A 23,375-nucleotide genomic window follows, 5' to 3' on the forward strand; every position below is an offset into this window, starting at 1 on the left:
ACGTGTGCATGAGTGGATGTGCAGGTCATCGGATTCCCAATCTTTGATAAGACATTAATTATTGCCATGCGCAGAGTCTGTCACAGCCCTTTTTCCATAGTATTCAGCTGACAGGACATTTTCCCCATTTTCAAGGCACCGTGACTCACTGGCCTTATGGGATGATGCCAAAGTTCACTACATATAGTATGCTCACTCCATCCACTCAGAAAGGCCTTATCTCTGCACAGCTCCCTGCAGTCCACACCATCAGAGATTCAGCCACAGATACCGACTGCTAACCTGCAGAGAGCCGAGGAGATCATGAAGCTGAAGTTGCCTAACCCAGGCCTGGAAAACCGGATCTTGAGCCATGATGAGCTGGAACGGCTGGAGGTGGAGGAGGCTGGAGACAGACCCAAGTGGGACAACAAAACCCAGTATATGCTGACCTGCGTGGGCTTCTGTGTGGGTTTGGGCAACGTCTGGCGCTTTCCCTACTTGTGTCAGAGTCATGGAGGAGGTGAGTGCTTACTTGCATTTATGTGGGGTGCTCTAAACATTTCCCATTCTCAGTGACCTTATGGGCTATCATTCTTCATGCTATCTCCATGCTTAATGTTCACATCTGTTTTGATGGCGTTGAGCCAGTGAGTTCCAGTGAGTTCAGTCCCCTTCTTCTGATTCCAATGACCATTTCCAACATTACTGGGAATTAGCGAGTTTGCAAGCATAACCTGGCTACAGTAAGTCAGTCGCAGTGAGTTTAGCTTCTTGTGACATCTTTGGTTTTATGTGATCCAGTACTTCTATGTTGTTTTCCAGCTGCATGGTATTTGTTAAGCACCACATTTCGAATTGAACAATTTCCCTGCCTTGAGTCCAGCTCTCACACCCATTCACCGTTGTGGGATAATGGGTTAAATTTAATTTAATTGGTTGAGTTAAGAAAAACAATGAAAAGAAAGTATAATTATCCTATGATGCAATTAGTGAGAGTAAGAAAAGTATGTTTTGCTTTACTAGTAGAAGAAACAACCATTTGTTTTTACATTTTTTAATTGTCTGTTCAAAAGCACTATGATTTTTATATTCCCCCTTTGCAAATCTAAAAAAATGAATTATTGCCATCTCAAAATAATAGAATAACAAATTCAATAGTAGTAGCACATTCAAAATAATAATAAATATTATTATAGTATTTTTGAGGAGGTATAGTAGAAGGAATACGAAATCAACTTGGACTTTGTTCAACATCTATTTGCGTTTTCCAACTGAAACTGTATATTACCACAACTGTAAAACCATCAGTTGAAAATACATATAAAAAAGGCATACCTAACTTCTATACCCATTAAAACTAGCAATTTCAATTTTGTTATTTTTGTAATATGAACCTCACATTAAAAATGCCCTGCGAACCATTTGCCATGCTTTTGTTGCCAACTTTTCAAATGGCTTTTATGCAAATATTATTGTTTTACCCTTGTCCCAAACCCAGACTTTCAGTCTTAAACTATATGAAAACCCATCATAGAAAAAATGAAAATTCCAAAAGACTAGATAAGCATAAACCACTTCAAAATTTGTTGTGAAAATTACAACTTTTACACAAATTATGTTTCCTCACCACAACCAACTGTTTTTGTGTACGTATTTACCAGAACAGTGTTAATGAAGAGCACGCCAGAGATGAAATACCTATGATATTTGATATGTGAAGTAAACAAAGATAAATAGCCAGTTTTTAAAAGTATTTTTAAATTAATATTTATTTATTTAGGATACATAAATTGCAAACTATAAAATTAGCCTTAGCAGAAAAAATAGTCTTACATTTCAAAATAATATTCAAAATATTTAAAATGTGTTTTTACAGAACATTTTTACACAATATATTATTTTAATTAGTTGAGGTTAAGAAAAACAGTATACTTTATAATAAGGTCTCATTTGATAACATTAGTTAATGTATAACTGACATGAATTGACAATGAGCATTTTTTTATGTTAGTTAATAAAAATACACATTATTTCACAGTGCATTAACTAATGTTAACATTTGATAACATTTGCTAACTTTTGATTTGTGAACAAATCTCATCTCATTATCTCATACTTTCAGTTTGTCCAATTAAACAAACTGTGAAAGTAAGAAAGGTGTGTGGTGTTGTTTTCCTCTCTCCATAGTTGAAATAACATAATTAATATTAATTAAATTGGATTAACACATTTTTTTCCAGTCATCCAATGGAAAAAGTGTCCCAAATGTCGCTGTAGACCCATACACAAAAGAAAAATATTGAAATATATTTATAGTGTCAAAAATATATGTGGCATATATTCCAAATACATTGAAATATATTTGCACTGTTGTTCACTTATATTTATCATTTTGAAATATATTCTCAAATATAACAAAAATATATGATGTTAAGTGTGCAATATATTTACATTTATAACGTAATGTAAAATATATAACAAAATATATGGTCATAAAATGTTTAGCTTGCTAAAGAAGGGTCGAAAATGTATTTTGATCATAGTAATTCCTCTACTTTTTCCCCTATACACAACAGTAGGCATACCATATTTCACTACTGTATTATGACACACAGCTATAATACATACTGTACATACATTTAAATTACTGCAATGTAAAATGACACATAGTTGCTTTCCTAGGACTATTAGGCCATATTAGGTGGCACGTAGCTAACACGTGCAATTATTAGATTTATTGTTGTTTTATTGACATCTTTCCTGAAGTCATTTAAATATTGAAAATATGCACAATATTTATGATGCAAGTATAACAGTGACACTCCAACAGTGAAGTACACTTAAACAATAGATAGAACTCAGTGTCTAACACTGCACACACACTATTAAATAACTGTATTCAATTCTGAAAATATATTTCAAATGAAACCATTTGCAAAAGTTAAAACATATGAACATATATGTTGTTAGTAAATATATTGACATAGACATATATTCACATATTTAACTAAAATATATTAAAAATAATAATTCTTCAAAATATTATCTTTTGTGTTCAACAGAAGAAAGGAATTCATACAGGTTTTGAACAACCTGAGGGAGTGGAAATAATGACAATTTAAATGTTTGGGTGAACTATCCCTTTAAAAGCTGGTTATACCTGTAAACTGAACATGCAATGATTTTAAATAAAATGGTTTTAATCATTTAATTGATGAATAAAACATATTTTTGACAAGAACATTGTTTGGATTGTCTTTTGTTTTGCATTCTGAAGTTCCATTATAATATTATTACCTATGGATTTATATACTGTAATTACTACATATTATATAATTATAATATAATATTATCATTATTAGTAATTATTTTGAAAATTATAATATTTAGCAGTAATGTATCAATATAGATATTACAGTACAATACCGTATAATTAATTACAGCACAAGCAGCTCAAATGACAAAATACAGTAAAAATACTGTACAATATTGTTTTGTAGTTTACAGTACTGATCTTTTGTACTGTAAAGTGAATTACAGTACAGTTACTGTAAAATCGAAATACAGTAACTTGCTGGCAACCTTGCTGCCAGTACTGTACTGTAAAAGTACAAGAAAAAAGTTAACAGTGCAATTTACCTGAATTCACCCCTAAATACAAACATTAATAAACGTTTGCAATGATTACCAGAGCTTCTAAAATACCGTAGTTATAACAAGTTATTGTTATTGCACCAGAATTAAACAAATTAAGATTCTGAACGCTTTTTATGCTGTTTGAAGGGGATCCTGCATTATTCTTTTATGACTTTACAGTAGTACATTAATTTTAGTGAATATGTAGCTATGTTCTTTGAGATGGCTATGAACTACGATTACTCTGGTATAAATTTGTGTAATGGATTTTCTTTTATGAGATGCTATCAAAACTTAGGCTCTTAAAGTGGTAAATTAGTTTTCACAGGTTTCCTGCAAGTGCAATAAATGTATGTAATTTTTTAACAGACCTCAGCTCAAGGTTAACTAGACAGCATGGTAAGATCACTTCAAGTGAGAAAGCCTCTAAGGGTCACAGCGTTGCAGACAACCATTAACTCAACTACAGTAAAAATGGCTGACAGTTCTGGAAATGACTTTGCTCCTTTAAGTATCAAAAAAGCCTTAATGGAAATGTACAACAGAATGAGTAATATATTTCACACAGCCTATGATTTTATACATCTATAAGGCAATCTTAATTAAAATTGCACATTATAGTCACCATGAAATCAAATCTTTTTTTTTTTTTGGAATATTGCAATATTTATTATAAATGATTTATTCATGCACACACATGTATATGTATGTATTTTATTCATGTGCCCTTGAAATCTTTAATCAAAATAACTTCCCCTCCCTTTTTCAACAACATCTCTTCTCTGATGACGTTTACTAGCGCAAGGGGGGACAACCTGTCACTCACATGACATCACATCACAGCATAACAGCATAACCTGTCACTCACATGACATCACATCACAGCAATAGCAAACCACAACCATCCAAGATCAACAATCTAATCAAATGCTGAAAAAGTCCCGCCCTAAATTGTATCTTGTTCGACAATCCGTTTCACTAAGTATTTTAATATTTAATATTTCCTATTAAATAAAGGAAAAAACACAGTGGTTACAGAAACCACAAAACCACTCAATGACATGCTGAATGAAAATAAAAGACCTTTTCTTTCAGGGGCCTTTATGATTCCCTTCTTAATCCTGCTGGTTTTTGAGGGAATCCCTCTTCTTCATCTGGAGTTTGCAATCGGTCAGCGGCTAAGGAAAGGCAGTGTTGGGGTGTGGAGAACTATTAACCCCTACATGCTTGGAGTTGGTGAGCAAAATATGAAATATTATATTAAATATAATATAGATAGACAGACAGACAGACATGTTACCAGAGGTGTAAAGAAGAGTGCCTGAAAACCATACTTAAAGGCACACTGTGGAATTTTTGGCCACTAGGGTGCGCTCGACCTGTAATTTTCACGTCTAGTGCCCCTAGTGGCCACAAGCGCCGCAGCATTGTCGCAAAAGTCAACCTCCCGTGTCTTTATGTGTGTGCAGACGGCATTTGATTTGTATGTTGGAGAAAGTTAATCGATTCACTACTGACCAAAATAATAATATAAATATAAGATTAATAATATAAATCCTATAAAGAAAACAAATTAAATAAAAGTAGCAAACGCAGAAAACAATGTCTGATCAGGTAAGTCGCATTGACAAGGGTTGCCCAATCCTGCTCCTGCCGATCGTCTGTTCTGCATAGTTCATCTCCAACCCTAATCAAACACACCTGAAGCAAACAATTAACGTCTTCAGGATCTCTTTGCAATGGGTTGGAGATGAAATCGAGTAGTCGGGAAATCGTGTAACAAAACTGATATAACTCACTACATATTTCCGTTATTTGTAGTCTTCAGTTTGTTTTTCCTTTTACACAAATACAAACATACAGTATATGAGCTGAAAGGAAAAAAAAACATTTACATTTACATTTGTATACGGCAGTATGTTGTGACTTATATCAGTTTGTTACACGAATTTGCAGTAAATATTACATTATATATACACTTTTATGCCGATGTTTATTTTAAACTCTCTCTTTTTCTTTTTTTGGTCTCCTCTGACAAAATCTTTGCTTTCTTCGCTTTCTTCCGAGTAGCTGTTGATTCAGCCATGACGACAACATACAGACGCCGGCAATCAAACGCGAGTTGAGCTCTCACGTTAGAATTTGAGGAAGTTGGGGTGGTGGGGGAAGTGACGTATGCCGTAAAGCGGTCGAATTTTGTAGTTCTTTTTGTGCTCGGGTTCCTACCCGAAACCCGAAGTTACATAGTGCTAGTAAAAGCGATACAGACACCTTCAGGCTTCGGCAGACGTGTCATTCAAACTATTGTAAGTCGATGTACCATCTCAATGGGTTTTGGTAATATAATATAAAGGTTGAAAAGTTCCACAGTGTGCCTTTAAACAAAGTTCGGGAGGAGCACGTTCAAATAATCAATCACATCAAATTCACCAACATTCCTCGACAGTTTTTCAGCATCCCTCCACCACCCCAATTCCTCACTCTTGGCTTGCTCCTTCCACAGCCAGGAATACGGTGGGAGTACTCTGGGTTCGGGCCAAAATACCGAGCCCGAAGCCCTCTCATCGGACAGCACGCCAAATACGCATATTATTTTATCTGACTTATTTGTAAGTGTGAACTCGTGAAATGAACTGCTGCAGAAAAAGTTAGGAGCCATGCAAAATGTAATGAGTAATTCCATTAATCATTACAAACGTACAGGGCCTAAAATCAACTCTCGGCAAGTGCCAAATGCGAATAAAAATTGTTGTTTGGCGAGTATATGACAAGGTGTCACTCGCCAGTCGGTCGGTAACACTTTTATGAATTCTAAAATTGCTTGAACGTGAACAACACTCGGGTCAGTTGACGGGCTGGCGCTGCATCGTTACGAAAGTTATGCCTTGACAATTTAAATATTCAAGTGCAAGAAGACCCGAAAGGGAGCACATTCCGTTACGCGCAAACATCCGAATCGCCCATGGGCGTAGGTTTGGTCTCAGCTTTGGTGGGGACACCCCCCCCCCCCCCCCCCCGCCGGCGGGAATTATTTTGTTGTAAGATAAGTAACAGTGCTTTAATGGCGATTTCCTTCGTCATTTCAGACTGCTGGCAATACAGAATATCACAATACAGAAGTGAATCTACTTCATCTCATTATATTGTATCCTGACCCTTCTATTCTATATCAAATTCTATTGATATATTCTATTCTATTCTAAAAAAAAAAAAGTGCATTAGATTAAACTGGGAAGGGTCATAAAGCTTGCATATTGTCCTAGGTTTACTGCTTCTATTGTTCTCAATTGTAAGTCGCTTTGGATAAAAAGTGTCTGCTAAATGAATAAATGTAAATCTGTTGTGGTTTGATGCTGTCTTTCCTGCATACAAAATGGTTAATTAATTCTGTTGTCTATCCTATGGCTAGCAAGTTTAACCCTCCTACCAGATATTGTTATTTGGATATTATCAATCAAATAATGATTCATTATATTTGAATAACCAACAGTGTTAACTTTTGCCTTTTTAACATTGCCAACATGTTTTTCCAGCACATGTGTCTAGCAAGTAGGCTACACTACAAATACATTACATAAACAGAATGTAGAAACGAAAAATGTCTCAGATGATCCACTGTTTATGACTGCAAGATTCTAAGTTAAGGTAGGCTAATTAACATTCAGTGACTTGCTAACGTCTATCATGATAGTGCGACTTCTATGAGTCTATCCGTGCTGCACACCCCTAATTAATGCTCCTAACCGTGAAAGATTGCAGAAGCTAGGTTTAACTGTAACAATATCCTGGGTAACCAGGATCACCAGTTAATACTATTTTCCAGTAGAATCTGCATTTGAAAGCCTGGTCAGTCACTACTACTGCTAGTTATTTGTGTGGCTAGTTATTTTTGCCTACTTACACTCTGCTTAATAAAAAAGCTTCGTATGTCCCCTTTCTTCTTCTTGGGTGACATAGCTGATCTACAAAGTACAAAAAGGGCAAAAAAAACGGAATATTAAAATGTTTTACTCTGGCCTTTGTATATGGCAGGCAGAGAGACAGCCCTGGTAACTTACCGTCGGCGTCGTCACGCGCGCACACACACACACACACACACACGCACACGCATACACCACCCGCTCGCTGCCAGTGAGTGCAAGCACAAAAAGTAGTCCCGGCCCGCGCGTGTAGCCTGCCTATCAGATACCCCGCCGCCAATCAAATTACGGCGTATCTTGTTCTGTAGTCGTCCTGGCCGTTGGAATCGATCCAAATAGCAGCGCAAAGATCCAAATGCAGCGCAAATATCAAAATAGCAGTTCAAAGGAGCTTGCTAAATATTGGTGGGGACAAATTTGTCACCTCAAAATATTGATTGGGACTAGTACCTAGCGTCCCCCCCTAAACCTACGCCCTTGGAATCGCCTCATCTCAGACACTGCGCGAATACTAAACAGTGCTCTCTTTCAAGTCTTCTTGCACTTGAGCAGACAAATTTACACAAAATTATATCAAAAATAGCGAGTATCTTAGTAAACATATGTCTTAAAATTGAGAAAGTAAACGCATGTGTACCAGTAGGCCTATCAGTATATTACATCCGTGCGCTCGCTCTTGAAGTGACAGCATTCTAAGGCCATGTCCACACGGACACGGGTATTTTTATAACCGGAGTTTTTCCTACAGCGTTTTTTAAAAAAATCCCGTCCACACATGCTCGGTCTCCGTCTACATGAAAACGTAAAAACACGCAATCAAGCGCGGTCAAGAGCATGCCACGCCAGCAGGCGGCGATATAAACCTTAACCCTAAAGCCACGTTGGCCAATCAGAAGCGCAAATCTGATGTCAAACCATAGACAGTAAAAGAAATGGACAGAGCGATCTCATTGGAACTCAGTTGAGACAGTTGAAGCCCACTTTTAGCGATTTTTGAGAACTTCCGTTCCTGACGCGCAGACTCAGACCGACTCAAACTAAGCTTGATGACGTGAGCAACCTGTCTGACAGACGTTAATCTTCTAGTAGCTGTGCGTGAAAACTGCCAACGTTAATCTTGCAGAGACGGGGAACTTGAGCAAAGAGTTCTTTGGCGTGAGTGAGCAGGAGTAAGAATTCCGTTGCTTTTATGGACTCATTATCTATGGGCTTCTCCCTTGACGGGACGTCCCCCCGATTGCCTGCGAGCTTCTCCTGCTGTCTGTACGGTAACTTCTGTACAGCGCGACAGAGAGTCGAGTGGTTATGACGCAATCGTTAGCCTATTTTTACTAAATCTGTTTCTACGGGGCCATAGTGTAACATAGAAGGTAATGGAGCCCTTTATACATTGTCGTGTTTCTTTAGAAATAAATAATGGACAAATGGAGTCTTTAAACGCCTCAGATGTAAAGTTATTCGCTGTCAAAGTGACGCAAAAATGAATGGGAGTCAATGGAAATGCTAACGCAAGTGAAGTTCTGCTACAACATGGCGGCACCCGTCCGGCTTCAACTTCCGGTCGATGGATTACCCCCTTGTGTCAAACACAGCTGATAACGGCGCACACTCTGACGTCGCAAGGCAAAAACCCCGGTTTCACTGTCTACACGACAACACTGTAACCGGCGTTTCTGAAAATCCTCACCCTGACAGGGGTTTTCAAAAATGTTCGGTTTCAGTGCGTTTTCGTGTGGACGAACGGCCGAACCGCGTAAAAAAAGTCACGGTTATAAAAATACCCGTGTCAGACCCGGCGCCAGACACAAATTCACGGACGGGCATACATTTTTTTCAGGGGGGCACAAATGAGATAAACCTAATTTCCTAATTGCTTAATATTAAAGGATCGTTAATGAATTGAATATGTATGATACAAATGATAATGATCGATAGTAGCCTAGATAATGTACTGACGCTAACAATTTGTGCTGTTTAGGCTCGCGCAGCCTCTCGATGAAACAAATAGGCCTAACTGCAGCTCACACAAAGAAACTCAGTTAGCAGCACACTGCGGTTAATTTTTTTTTAATGTGCAAGTTAGTTTTTATAACGTTATTTATAACATGAAGCAACACCACACGACCAAGTGCTGAATATCATCACGATTGAAAATGTAACACTGATTTCGACAGTTCAATAAGTAATTCATATTAAGTCACTTACATTTTAGATGCAATATTGACTTTTTGTTATATTTTAGCAGTGAAAATAATTCCAATCCAAAACAAAGATCCCAGCAGAAACAGAACGCATCTCAGACAGTCAACCGTGTTTTCGTTACTAAATGATTCAGTGTTTTAAACGAATCGGTTGAGTCAAAGATTCAATGACTCATTCATGAACGACTACTTTTTTCTTGATGAATGAGCTGTTTGAACGAATCGTTTGAACAAATGACTCTATGACTCGCTTAATAACACCGCTTATCACCGCCATCTACTGGCGGTTTAGTTTCATGTTTAAAAGTGTAATTCTTTTCAACTTTTCTTATTTGTTTGTTTATTTTAAAAAAAGATTTAAAACAATCTCATAACATTATTTAATGTATATTATTTAGTGTAAATGATTTAATTAGATTGGTAACAGTCCTGTAGTGTCTTATTCTAATTTAATTTATTGATCAAATAAAGAATATAAAATGAAAGAGGAATCATTAAGATATATAATCATATATTTAATAAAATTAGGGGAAATGTCCTTTATAAAAGTAAAAATATCACAAATATGCAGATTTAAATATGTCAAAGCTGATTGAACTCTGATGTGAATAGGCCTACTGATTTCACTTGTCACAATGTCAAGCCCTGACACGTTATATTTATTTATGAATTCATTGTTCATTCGTCAATATCTTTTACAGTAGCCTATTGATAAAAATATAAATAAAAGTGCAAACAAGCAAGGACTGGTGGTTGGTGGACTCCCCCGGGAGTCGGGACTGCTAACATTTAGATTTGATGGCCGAGTGCGGGCGCGGGCGGTAATGGGTTACGGGAGAATCAAACGATTCGTGGGACTCCCTATCTAAATAAAACATCCAAAAACAAATAAATTGTTATCTGCATCTATTGCACAAAAGCAATAAGAACAGCTAAACAAAATAACGATTTACAGTCGCAATTAGGTAGAGTTTCTATTTATAACGTGTTTTTGCAGCGTTGTGCCATGTAGCCAATCACAGACATATGTGTTGATTTCTAAAACGCAATGGCCAATCAGATGCGTTTCAGATAAAATCCACTCACCGCTCAAAACTTTGGAGTTTTTGTTCAGTGATGAATTCTGCATGCTGGCAAATCCTCTGATTATACCAAACAAAGTGTTGACATTATGAAAGATTCATTGTGCAGTCAGCTTCATTGATAATAAAAGAGCTTTGTGAGATCGCGATGATCGAGATGTGGGACGTGACGTAGAGTTGATGAAGGGAGACAGGCTCGTCCAGGGCGGGCACTAGTGACTCACAGGGCGGGCCAGGCCCCCCAATGCCCCCCATGGCGCCGGGTCTGACCCGTGTCCGTGTGGACAGGGCCTAATATTCCAGCTGCTGCCTATATTAATGTTAATCAAAGAAAAAAAGCACTCAATGCTCTTGAATGAATAACTTTTGTAACTTTAATAAGGATCAATTAATAAGGATGTTTAATTTATACACTGAAGGCTATGCAGTGTTAATTTACATTTGCCTACTTTATTACATTTTTGTAAATCACCTGACAAACCTGAAAAGCACTGTTCAGGGCTGTCACGATTAAATTTAAATACTCGATTATTATTATTTTTAAATCCTCGATTGCAATTTACCCTTGTCCAGTAACCGGCAAAATACAGGAAGTGGCGCATTCCACGGACGAGAATGTTGATCAAATTAATATTAATTTCTAAAGCTGCACTATGTATTAAAAGCATTTAAAAAACATAGCATACAGTAGCATAGTAATATTGTGAAATCACAAAGGCATATAGACCTATGGGCTTTATTTACATCATGTGTAATCATGTGCTACTTATATGCGTCCCAGAGCGGCTCCGTTCACAGTAACGACATGCTGCTCCACACAGTTATCACATGCGTGGAGCTCGTCTCAAACTCCATCTCTGCATGCTGTGAGTGTGGGTTGCTTATAACGTTCATCTGGGAACGCAATGTGTGCCATTTCATCAGATTTGTAAGGTAAATCATTTATAAACCTACGCCAAACGCAAACTTTTTCTTTACGATTTCAAAATAAAAGTTTAACTTTAAACTCTTGCTTTGAGTTTGCATGTTTTGATGTCCACACATTCTTGTTCAAGAAATCACAGTAGCTGTAGCATTTCTATCATAAAGAAGTGGCCAAATATTAAAGATTAAGTAAACATTTGAATCAAATGTATTTGGTAAAAAATGAAACAAGGGTTTGAGCTTTAAAGTGTAACAATCAATAGGTCTATTTTTATTACCACAAAAATAATCAGATTACTCAATTAATCATCAAAATAATCAACCGATTACTCTGCCATCGATTACACTGAATATCATAACTGCCTGTTTTTGCCAAAACAGTTTCATGGCCGGTAAAAAATATTTGTGGCCAGTACATTACATTTACTCAAATACTATATACAACTGCATGTTACTTCCTGTACAAGCTAACATGTTCTGTTTCACAGGTATTGCGTCTATGTGTGTGTCCTTTCTGGTCAGTCTGTACTATAACACCATCATAGCCTGGGTCATGTGGTACTTCTTCAATTCCTTCCAGGACCCTCTGCCTTGGAGCTACTGTCCCATAAACGCCAACCGGACAGGTAATGAGAACATCCGGAGGAGGAACTAAAAGTGCTAGAATGGATATTTAGTTCAAGCTTCAATGTCTGTTCTTTGTTGGCAGGACTAATTTCCGAGTGTGAGAAGAGCTCACCTGTGGATTATTTCTGGTATCGTAAGACTCTTAACACTTCTGCTGCCATAGATGAGACAGGGAATCTGCAATGGTGGATGATCCTCTGTCTGATCTCAGCCTGGGGAGTGCTGTATGTCTGCTGTATCCGTGGGATCGAAACCACTGGAAAGGTAGAGCTGCTCAAATACCAGCACTGTATTTTACAATCTGAATGAGGTTTCCACTGAATTTCTGCAGAATGATGGCACATCCAAAATTGTAAAAAAAAAGAAGCCAAAAACACAAAGGAAAAACTTTTCTGTTTTTAATACACCGTCGTCGTGTAAATGTGTACTAGGTTCACTTTATTTACCCATTCCCACAATTTCCCACAAAAGTTCTGACAAAATAAAAGCTCAAAGATTGAGCTCCTCTCACACCTGGAATTTAGTCCAGCCAATAATGAACAACAGTCACTAAATAATGAACAAAATATCACTTTTAAATATAATAGCACTTGTAATAAACACATTCATAATGTGTTTTTCATAGGTTCACTTTTTTACACATTCACACAATTTCTGTGGATAGAAATTTACCGCATGTCACCAGTATTCCGCCAAAATAAAAGCTCTACGATTTGAAGGTTTGAATGTGAAGAATTTAAGACATTAGTATTGTAACTAAATATTGTCAAGTTCTATAGTGTTGCTTTTCAACATGCATGACTCATGTAATAAATACAAAGAGTTTTTAATGAACAAGGAGATTCGTAGGAGAATAACCAAACCAAGTTATATAATAACCATATAACATATAATAAAGTTATAATAATCAAACCAAGACAATAAACAACAGGGAACCAATTAAATGTAAGTCTATATATGCAGGGGATGGACAAAGGCAACTAAACTAGAAACAGTAACTCAAATGAGTAACTAATCTAATAAGGTTAAATCAAGAATTAAACTGTAATGAAACACAAGAAACAAAAACGAAAGAAACGATTAAACTAAACATAAACTTGACAAATATCAGGCCTATAATTATCCAAAAAAAAAAAAAATATATATATATATATATCACAATTGTAATTAACAGCAGTACTATTTTTTATATCTTCATTGCTATAATTAGAGTTAAAATATAATATAATATAATTAAAATAAAACACTTACTAAAAATGATGTTAAATTATTGAACTATTAACTCTAAGGGTAAATATTTTACGTCTAAGGCATTTGACTGAAAAAAGTTTGGGCACCCCTGTGCAAATCTATAATCATTTGTGCTCATGTAAGACAGGTCTACCAGTGAAACAGTAATCAATACAGTTGGCAAAGGTTATTCCTTTTTATTTCATGATGAGAATGCTATAAATGAATGTTGAAATAAAGAATAAAGATCACTACAATGTATCGTAAGGAAGGACACATGCTTGTAAAAAATTTCAAAACAGAACAGTTTTACAGCTTTACAGCTCTTGTGAACAATTAAGCAGATGGTTTTGCAATAAAAAGGCTTATAATTCCAGAATGTCCAAAGTGTTTATCTCTAAATCAAGAACCGTAATGTAAAGTTTGAACTCACTGTTCCCAAAGTATTTATCATCAGATTTTATTTCCTCTCCTTTCCTCCAAGGCTGTTTATGTGACGTCTACGTTACCGTACTTAGTCCTTACGATCTTCCTGATCAGAGGACTGACTCTGAAAGGATCCGTTGACGGCATTAAGTTCCTCTTCACTCCAGACGTGAGTGCCAAAGTCAAACACATTCAAAAGAGATGAATTTTTATAACAAATAAAAAGTTTAACCACATTCAGTACTATCATAAATAACAAACCTGTGTGCTTGTGTGCAGATAAATGAGTTAGCAAACCCCACCACATGGTTGGATGCAGGTGCACAAGTGTTTTATTCATTTTCTCTAGCTTTTGGAGGTCTCATCTCCTTCTCCAGCTATAACTCTGTGCAGTAAGTTCATTGTTTTAGTGTTTTTCTGTGTGTTGAGGCTGTTGAGACTAAATGCAAATATCTCTTTGATTGTTGTATTATAGAATAAAGCTATTGATTGTTATTCTTACAATGAATTTATTCTTACACCCAACTCTCTGTGCAAACACTTCAATGATTAACAATCTATTAATTATTCTCTCTCTTTCCATCAGCAATAACTGTGAGCAAGATGCGGTTATCATCTCCATCATTAATGCCTTTACCTCGATCTACGCAGCCACTGTCATCTACACCATCATTGGTTTCAGAGCTACTGAGCGATTTGATGACTGTATAAATGGGTAAGTGCTTATTATTGTCATAACATTATCATCTGACCTTCTGTTTGGGGAAAAGGTGATAGATGAAAATTCCACAGATATTGAAAAAAACACTCATTTGAGTGACTCTTTTGTTGTTACCATGAATCTTATCCAAAGATTATGTTGGTATCTCTTGGCACTGAGGTTTTTACAATGTTATTATAGTTAATGCAATAAACTAACACGTGAATATGAACTAACTAATGGGACATTCATACAGTTTGGTGGATATTGGACTGAGCAGGTTTGTTGAAAACTATTTTTAAAATTCAATTATCTTATCAGAGGGAGACAATGTCTGTCTGTCTGAAAATACACTGGTCAAGTTTAAGACTCAAGCTCAATAACCTAAATAACCTAATCATCCTGACCAAATATTTCACATGTGGTATAGGAAATTTGTCCATCCTGTTACATGACATTTTTACAATGCAATATGTATAACAGGGTGGATGTTTTATGCTAATGAAGCCTAAAACCTCCTAGCAGAAGATTAACATTTTGGAAGAATTATAATAGATATATACAATTATAATTTTTTTAAAATAAAGAAACATTTTCATGTCCAGTATAAATTGGCACAACAGGGTGGACATGTTATTTCTTTATGCTACTATAAGTCTTCTAAAAAATTAGGAAAAGACAGAGTTTATGGCTTTAGGATACGTTTAGATGCCAACAATGTATTAAAAATGGAAAGGTATTTTGTGTGTTTGAAAAGTTTAGCGTACAGACGACAAAGTTGTCAAAATGATCCACGTTCACACGGATTCACGAAAATAACTAAAACCGCTGTATTATGCATTGCCAGGCCAGTAGTTGGCGATATCACTTTGTAAAGAAACACTACAAGTCTGTGCACATAGCATGATAGAGCAATTTTTTTTGTCCGGACGGACGATGAGGTTGGTTTATATTACTACAAGTGACCCTGGACTATAAAGCGGCACAATTTCAGGAGGAAAGTACTCGCACATGCCTATAGACTGAACACGTAATACGCAAAAATGTTCGTGATTGTAGTTTACATTTTTAAAAGTTTGTGTTTTCATGCCCCCAAAATGCCGGTACGATGTAAATGAATGGCTAAAACGCATAAAAAATATCTGGTTTTAGTTAAAAAAGGTGTTGTACTGAAAATGTTACGGTTTATACATCTCCAAATACTTGGGTGCGTCTCAATCAGCTCCCCAGTTCAGTAGCCAGGGCACTGATCAGGGAGTCAGCCTTTGTAAGGGCTGTCTCAATCGCAAAATCTTTTCAGGACGTTTGCTCTCTGAAAAATCCCACAATTCACTGCAAAAACCAGGGAGCATCAATGCTCACTATGCTCCCTTACAGGAAATGTTGATTAATACAGACGTGACGTTGTACTGTCCCAATGTGAAGTGAGTGAGCCAGGGTCCTTACCATGTGCCCGGACTCGTGTACACGATACACTGATTCACAAGCTTGGGAGCTAAGGAGCTGATTGAGATGCACCCTTACTTTGTTGGGCTGTGTCCGAAATCGCACCCTATACCCTTAAATAGGGCACTATTTGAGGGGACAGATTTGTAGTGGTGTCCAAAACCATAGTGGCCGTTATCGAGTGCACTCATTCAATTCCACAATGCACCGCAATAAGGAGTGTATAACTGATGTACACTCAATGGCCAGAAAATACCTATAATGCACTGTGAGGCTCGTGTCGAATGAATTCCCGCGTCTCACCAGAATATGGCACCCGCAGCTGAATCATCCATCCATCCATTTCCAAAACCGCTGGTCCAATGTGGCTACAGCGTAAAATCATCCAGGTGTAAATTCCTTTTTAATTGATTATTAATCTGTTTAATTTCGGTTTATACATGCTAGTTTCCATGACAGAGTTCAAGATAAATCTTTTCATTACTACTGGAGCTGTCAGTTTGCTACGTTTCAAATGATTACAGCAAGCACAAACTATGCAAAAGCGGCAGCCCTTCCGGAGCACTCAGTGTCTGGAATTCACTCAATCGTTTTCATTCACTCCTTTAATTCAACTATATTAGTGGGAATAGTGAATGAGTGTATAGGGGGTGATTTCGAACACAGCCCTGTAGTTGCTTTCCCTCCAAAGATATGATGTCACTTCCAGCTGGTCATGTGGTTTTTTAGAGCATATTCTTAAGATTTTAAAGGGCTAGTAAGTAGACAAACTTATTTAGTGGTTTTACACATTTTAAAAAAAATCACAACAAATTGTATTTTATGTCAAAGAGAATAAGTAAATGTATATACTAATACTCAAAATGGCTAAATTATTCTTAGGTACTAATCATAATGATTTATTTTTTTTGGTAATGGGATATTTATATGCATGGAAAACTGTGGCTTGAAATTTGATATGCAAATTAAAATATGCAGTATTGTTTAATGGGGACATAAAATCCACCAAACTGTAGTAATGACCCTAATATAAACTAAATATGAAAACCACTTTTACAGCATTAAGACCCGGATATACTTCATTTTCCGCTCCGCCTCGCGCACAGTCGAGAGTGCGACTGCACAAGCCTTTTAAAGTATACTTCTTCGGCTTAGTTTAAGCTAGTTTGGCTTAAGCTTAGTTTATGTTATTTATACACTCACCTAAAGGATTATTAGGAACACCTGTTCAATTTCTCATTAATGCAATTATCTAATCAACCAATCACATGGCAGTTGCTTCAATGCATTTAGGGGTGTGGTCCTGGTCAAGACAATCTCCTGATCTCCAAACTCATCTACCACTCATCTGAGTGGTACTCATGGGTACTACTCATCTCCACTACAAATAGGAAAAAGAGGCTACAATTTGCAAGAGCTCACCAAAAATGGACAGTTGAAGACTGGAAAAATGTTGCCTGGTCTGATGAGTCTCGATTTCTGTTGAGACATTCAGATGTTAGAGTCAGAATTTGGCGTAAACAGAATGAGAACATGGATCCATCATGCCTTGTTACCACTGTGCAGGCTGGTGGTGGTGGTGTAATGGTGTGGGGGATGTTTTCTTGGCACACTTAAGGCCCCTTAGTGCCAATTGGGCATCGTTTAAATGCCACGGCCTACCTGAGCATTGTTTCTGACCATGTCCATCCCTTTATGGCCACCACGTACCCATCCTCTGATGGCTACTTCCAGCAGGATAATGCACCATGTCACAAAGCTCGAATAATTTCAAATTGGTTTCTTGAACATGACAATGAGTTCACTGTACTAAAATGGCCCCCACAGTCACCAGATCTCAACCCAATAGAGCAGCTTTGGGATGTGGTGGAACGGGAGCTTCGTGCCCTGGATGTGCATCCCACAAATCTCCATCAACTGCAAGATGCTATCCTATCAATATGGGCCAACATTTCTAAAGAATGCTTTCAGCACCTTGTTGAATCAATGCCACGTAGAATTAAGGCAGTTCTGAAGGCGAAAGGGGGTCAAACACAGTATTAGTATGGTGTTCCTAATAATCCTTTAGGTGAGTGTACATGTAGTAATATCTTATTTTTAACATAAATAATTAGTTAATTAACTAACACCAAGGTGTTGTTACATCACCTAATGTATTAACTTTTGTTAAAATTGTAAACCTTTTTAAAATTTTTAACTAGAATATGTACCACTCATCTTGCCCCTGTAATGCAGGAACATCTTGACTCTTCTGAACACGTTTGACCTGCCAGAAGGAAACGTCAATGAGAGCAACTATCAAGAGGTTCTCCAGAGCCTCAATACTACAAGCTCTGACATCATCGGCAACCTCGCCCTGAAGACCTGTGATCTAAACAGCTTCCTCAGTGAGGTACAGTATAGGGATGGGGGATGCCCATCCAAAATTACAATATCAAGGACTTCCAAGACAAATATCACTAATAGAGATACAATATACCTCTAATAAATGAAATGTGTATAAAATGTGTAATTTTGCTAATTTGCCAATATATCTTAAAAGCATTATTATTAACATTAAAATATTTTCTGTTAATTTATTAACAATATTTTAAAATAATTATCATTATTATACAAACTTCTAATGTTAATTTGCATTAAAAAACATGAAAATCTCTTATAATAAATGTTACATTTCAAATCTATTTTCTAAATGCATGTTATTGATCTCATTGTGTTCTCAACAGATCTCAACAGTGTTTTTTTACTTCGCAATTTTTTTATTTAAATGCATAACTTGATCTTTCAGAGAAATGTCAGATTTCTCTCTGGTGACATATGCTGAACTTTTCCAATTATTTACTCCTCTTAAACCCCGTCTCTTTCTTAGAATCGACTGCAAGCCTGCATTCAGATCTGCCTCCATCCAATCAACAACCGATAGATAGACCTTATATATCTTTTTCTTTTTTGATAATCCATTTCACATGGATGTACATCACAATACGGAACAAAAAATCTTCCGCGACTTAAACTTTGACATTAGAATGAATTATTGAAATAAAACCACCAGGATCTTTATGTGAGGGTCTTTCCTCTCTATCCAACATGAGTATCAATATGATCAATTTTATGAGAACTAAATGTACAGCATTCCTTTACTTTTAGTTTAGGCATATCATTTAAAGTGCACCTTTTATGCTATTTTAAAAGGTTTTAGAAAAAAAACACTTTAATTTACTTGCAATACGTTGCAGCATCACCTCTTTTTAACAGTGTCTAAAACGGTTTCATAAAGAATTCTCTCTAAACCCCTCCTTTCCAAGAGAATGCTCTGCTCTGATTGGTCACATGGAATTGTGTTTTGAATTGAATTATTCATCCAAAGATGTAATACAGTAATTGTGGGATTGAAATAAACCAGTAGTTTTCACACTTTCACAGGGTGTGGAAGGAACAGGTCTGGCCTTCATTGTGTTCACCGAGGCCATCACTAAGATGCCACTTTCTCCTCTCTGGTCCGTCCTGTTCTTCATCATGCTCTTCTGCCTCGGCCTGTCCTCCATGTTTGGCAACATTGAGGGTGTTCTGGTTCCCCTGCAGGACCTGAAGGTCTTTCCTAAAAGCTGGCCCAAAGAGGCCATTTCAGGTATACAGAAGACTCTGTGATTATAAACACTCTTTTATTTTAAAAATAAAAGTTTCAAAATGTTTTTTTTTTTCCTTCAGCACTTCCATAGGGACCATTTTTGGTTCCCCAAAGAATCTTTTAGTGGTCAGTTCTTAAAAGACTTTTTTTCTTAGTGTGAAGGACATTTTGATCATCTAAAGAACCCTTTTACACTATAAAGAACATTTTGTTCAATGGAAAGATTCCATAAATGTTAAATGGTTTTCTGTCCTTCCATTGGCAGCCTACACAACTACCGCTTTGGAGCCCTAGAAAAGTAAGACATCATTACAGTAAACGATGTGACTCCGAGGGTTTAACCTCAATTTTATGAAGCGACACCTGTTGGAGATTCATATTTTGTAAATAAAGTGCTAAATAATGTTTTTTTTTAGCAAACAAATCACTTATGTCGCTTCATAAAATTGAGGTTAAACTGCTGGAGTCACACGGATTACTTTAATGATGTCTTTAAGTGGTAGTTGCGCATACTATCAATGGAGGGGCAAAAAGCTCTCAGATTTCATCAAAATGATCTTCATTTGTTCTCCGAAGATTAACGAAAGCCTTATGGGTTTCGAACGACATGAGAGGTGAGTATTTAATGACAGACATTTTTGGGTGAATTAACCCTTTAAAGGTGCTCTACGTAACTTTTAGCGGCCTCTAGTGGTGATGTTTCAGATTGCAACCAAATTTTACAAGAGCGCTCGTGCTCGAACTCATAGACAATACCGTCTATTACGCAAATATCTCGGCGAATACTTGACGAATTCGGCGAGCACCGAGCTCGTTGGGACCATCTAGTCGAGCTGAAAAGAACCATATAAGTTCCATAGTTTTTGGTGGTGTTTTCGCGGAGATATTAGCAGAAAACCATCGGGCGCGCTGCAAAATTGCGGACGCCGGTGACGTCACGATCTCAGAAGAAAATCGCTCGTATCTCTGAAACGCAAAGACCCAGAGAGCTCAAATTCGGGGGAGGAGGTCCCAGGGGAACCCTTGCCCGAACGCTAGAGTGGCGGGCCTCGGGGATGCCCCCTACCGGATCGCCGTTCGCTGGGACCCCCGATTTCGAACGGCTATAACTCGGGGAGCCGGGCGAGTTGGACCTCGGGGGTGGGCTCGTTCGAAAGGCCCCGTCCAGCACTACGAACGATTAGAGTCTTGGGAATATTGATCAAAGATTGACTGAGATATAAGCCGAAAAACGTGCGCCTTTAACCGGACGTAACTCCCTGACCATCTACAATAGACTGTATATAAGGAGAGAGGCTCGGGAGCGCGCATGCACGTCACATCCGTTGGATTTCGCGGTAAATCCGACCCGGAGACTTCACATAGAAATAGGAATACTGGCCTTCAGAGGTAATAGCAAAACTCGACAAGTGGATCATTTTAATGTGTGATTACAACCCCTTCACACACAGGCAATAAAAAAAAGATTCATTTTAGTAGAAAAGTTACATAGAGCACCTTTAAAGGTTCTTTATGGAACCATCAATGACAATTTAAGTGAAGAATGCATTGCAGATTTTACACACCTCCATCCAAGTGAGGATATTGTTTCCGAAGTAGCTTAAATTCTTCCTTTTATTGTTGACGACAGGGGTGACGTGCTTGGTCTGCTGCCTGGTTGGGCTTATATTTGTGCAGGGCTCAGGGAACTACTGGCTAGCCCTGTTCGACAGCTTCGCTGGCTCGATTCCCCTCCTCATCATTGCTTTTTCTGAGATGATTGGAGTCGTTTACGTCTATGGGATAGACAGGTAGGTCAGAGCCTAGTACTTTTGCTGTTAAATGCTTTTTAACACTTCTCGAACACATGATGGGAACTAATTATAGGACATAGACAAGTTAAAGAAGACACATTGTTTTACAGCAGAACAGTTTGATCATGTATCAGCAATTCACGGATGTTTTCACAGTGACTAGACAATGAGTTTATGACTTTATTGTTCAGATAAAGCTCACTGAAATCAGCCATAAATGATTGTGTCTCCTGTTAATGAACAGGTTCAATGAAGACCTGATATTTATGATTGGACACAAGCCTAATATCTTCTGGCAAGCCACATGGAGATACATTAGTCCCCTCATCATGTTAGCCATTTTCATCTTCTACTTTTCCACCGTTGTCACCAAGGAAATCTTCTACAGTGCCTGGGACCCTAAATCGGTGATCTACAAGCTTATCAATCATTTAATATAAGCTGATTCTCATTACAAAAACTGTAATATGCAAAGCACTACTTTTGGAATTGATTAAATAATATTGTTCTCATTTATAGGAAAATTTCCCAACCCTAGAGAAGAAGCCATATCCATCTTGGATCTATGTAATAATCTTTTTCCTGGCTGGGATCCCAAGTCTGTCTGTACCTGGCACTGCTGTTTTCAGAGCCATACGAAACCACTGCTGCAAAAAACAGCCCAGTGCCTCGGTTCAAGAACTTAATTCGGTATCTTACAAGGTCCATATGCAGGATGAAGAGCTCAAGTCACAGAATTCACAGAAATCGGACCAAAAGATCTACAGATGAGATTAAATTTAAAGTTCTATAGTTTTATAGGAACACATTCAGAGGTTAAATAACTGCCTTTTCGGGAACTGCTGGAATATTGCCATCATTTTTTTCCCTTCAAATTATTTGTCTATTTTTCAGTGTCATTAGTGGTTCCAGTTTTTGTATTCTGTTTCCAAATTTACATAAAACAACCAGGTTTACCAGCTGCTGATAAAATGAAGATCACATTGAAGAGATTGATTTGCACATTAATATAAAATACATGTAATTTTACATACATTTCACTATTGCAAAATATAAAAAAATAATGATAATACAATGCTGTGCCATATTTGGTAGTGGCATATGGCAGGCACTTATTACTATTATATTGATTTTGTATAATTAAAAATGCCATTTAATTAGAATTTTGACTATAGAGAAACAGTATTTTTTTATATTTGACCAATTTTTTCCCCAATACAGATGTTCTGCTATGATTTTGAGAGGATTTTTCCCATGTTTCTTGCTAATAAATAAATATTTATATATACTGTAGTAATAAATACACCTACTGCCTCATTGAATAATTTGCTCATAAAAAAATCATTTGTTGTAATAATCAGAATCAGCCATTTGGACAGTGCTGTACATTCCTTTCCATTTATATTAAATGAAAACCTGGAAACATCAGGCTCTGAGACAGCATTGAAGCACCCGAGGTTGCAGTAAGAGCCCTTCCAATAGCAGGTATCACATCTTCTGCATTTAAAGCATTGAGGAATTCTTCTCGTATATCAATACGTGATCTTTAACCAGTTGAATTGCAAAAACATTTGATAACAGATTGCTTCCTGGAAAAAAATTACCACCAGCCAAAAAAGAGGATTTTTTTTATTTTTTTATCTGTTTTCAGATTCAACATTAACAACATAAAAAAGGCAGGAAAGCATTAACATCAAAGCTATAGATGAATACAGAGTACTATATAAAATCAAAATATCCCACCATACCACTTTATTATATGAATATACATATATGATTT

The 23,375-nt window shown here is 37.0% G+C and overlaps 1 protein-coding gene across 1 annotated transcript; it reads left to right on the plus strand.

The window, feature by feature from the left end:
- Nucleotides 1–221: 221 nt before the first annotated feature.
- On the plus strand, nucleotides 222–22,765 carry slc6a19b (solute carrier family 6 member 19b). The gene is made up of 12 exons (XM_056234436.1): nucleotides 222–502; nucleotides 4,714–4,854; nucleotides 12,234–12,371; nucleotides 12,455–12,636; nucleotides 14,087–14,197; nucleotides 14,308–14,420; nucleotides 14,615–14,743; nucleotides 18,410–18,566; nucleotides 19,598–19,802; nucleotides 21,433–21,592; nucleotides 21,840–22,002; nucleotides 22,115–22,765. The coding sequence occupies exons 1-12, from the start codon at nucleotides 304–306 to the stop codon at nucleotides 22,364–22,366; spliced, it is 1,950 nt and encodes a 649-aa protein (XP_056090411.1). The 5' UTR covers nucleotides 222–303; the 3' UTR covers nucleotides 22,367–22,765.
- Nucleotides 22,766–23,375: the final 610 nt, after the last annotated feature.

Source organism: Rhinichthys klamathensis, unplaced genomic scaffold, assembly GCF_029890125.1.
Source record: "Rhinichthys klamathensis goyatoka isolate OS25496 unplaced genomic scaffold, OSU_Roscu_1.1 h1tg000395l_1, whole genome shotgun sequence".
Classification (NCBI taxonomy): domain Eukaryota; kingdom Metazoa; phylum Chordata; class Actinopteri; order Cypriniformes; family Leuciscidae; genus Rhinichthys; species Rhinichthys klamathensis.

What these genes read in the sequence shown, in the direction of transcription:
- slc6a19b (XM_056234436.1), top strand. Translation starts at nt 304, where the DNA reads ATGAAGCTGAAGTTGCCTAACCCAGGCCTGGAAAACCGGATCTTGAGC. An exon ending in GCCCAAAGAGGCCATTTCAG is followed by an intron (nt 19,803 to 21,432) that starts GTATACAGAAGA and finishes TGTTGACGACAG; the next exon opens with GGGTGACGTGCTTGGTCTGC. An exon ending in TACGTCTATGGGATAGACAG is followed by an intron (nt 21,593 to 21,839) that starts GTAGGTCAGAGC and finishes GTTAATGAACAG; the next exon opens with GTTCAATGAAGACCTGATAT.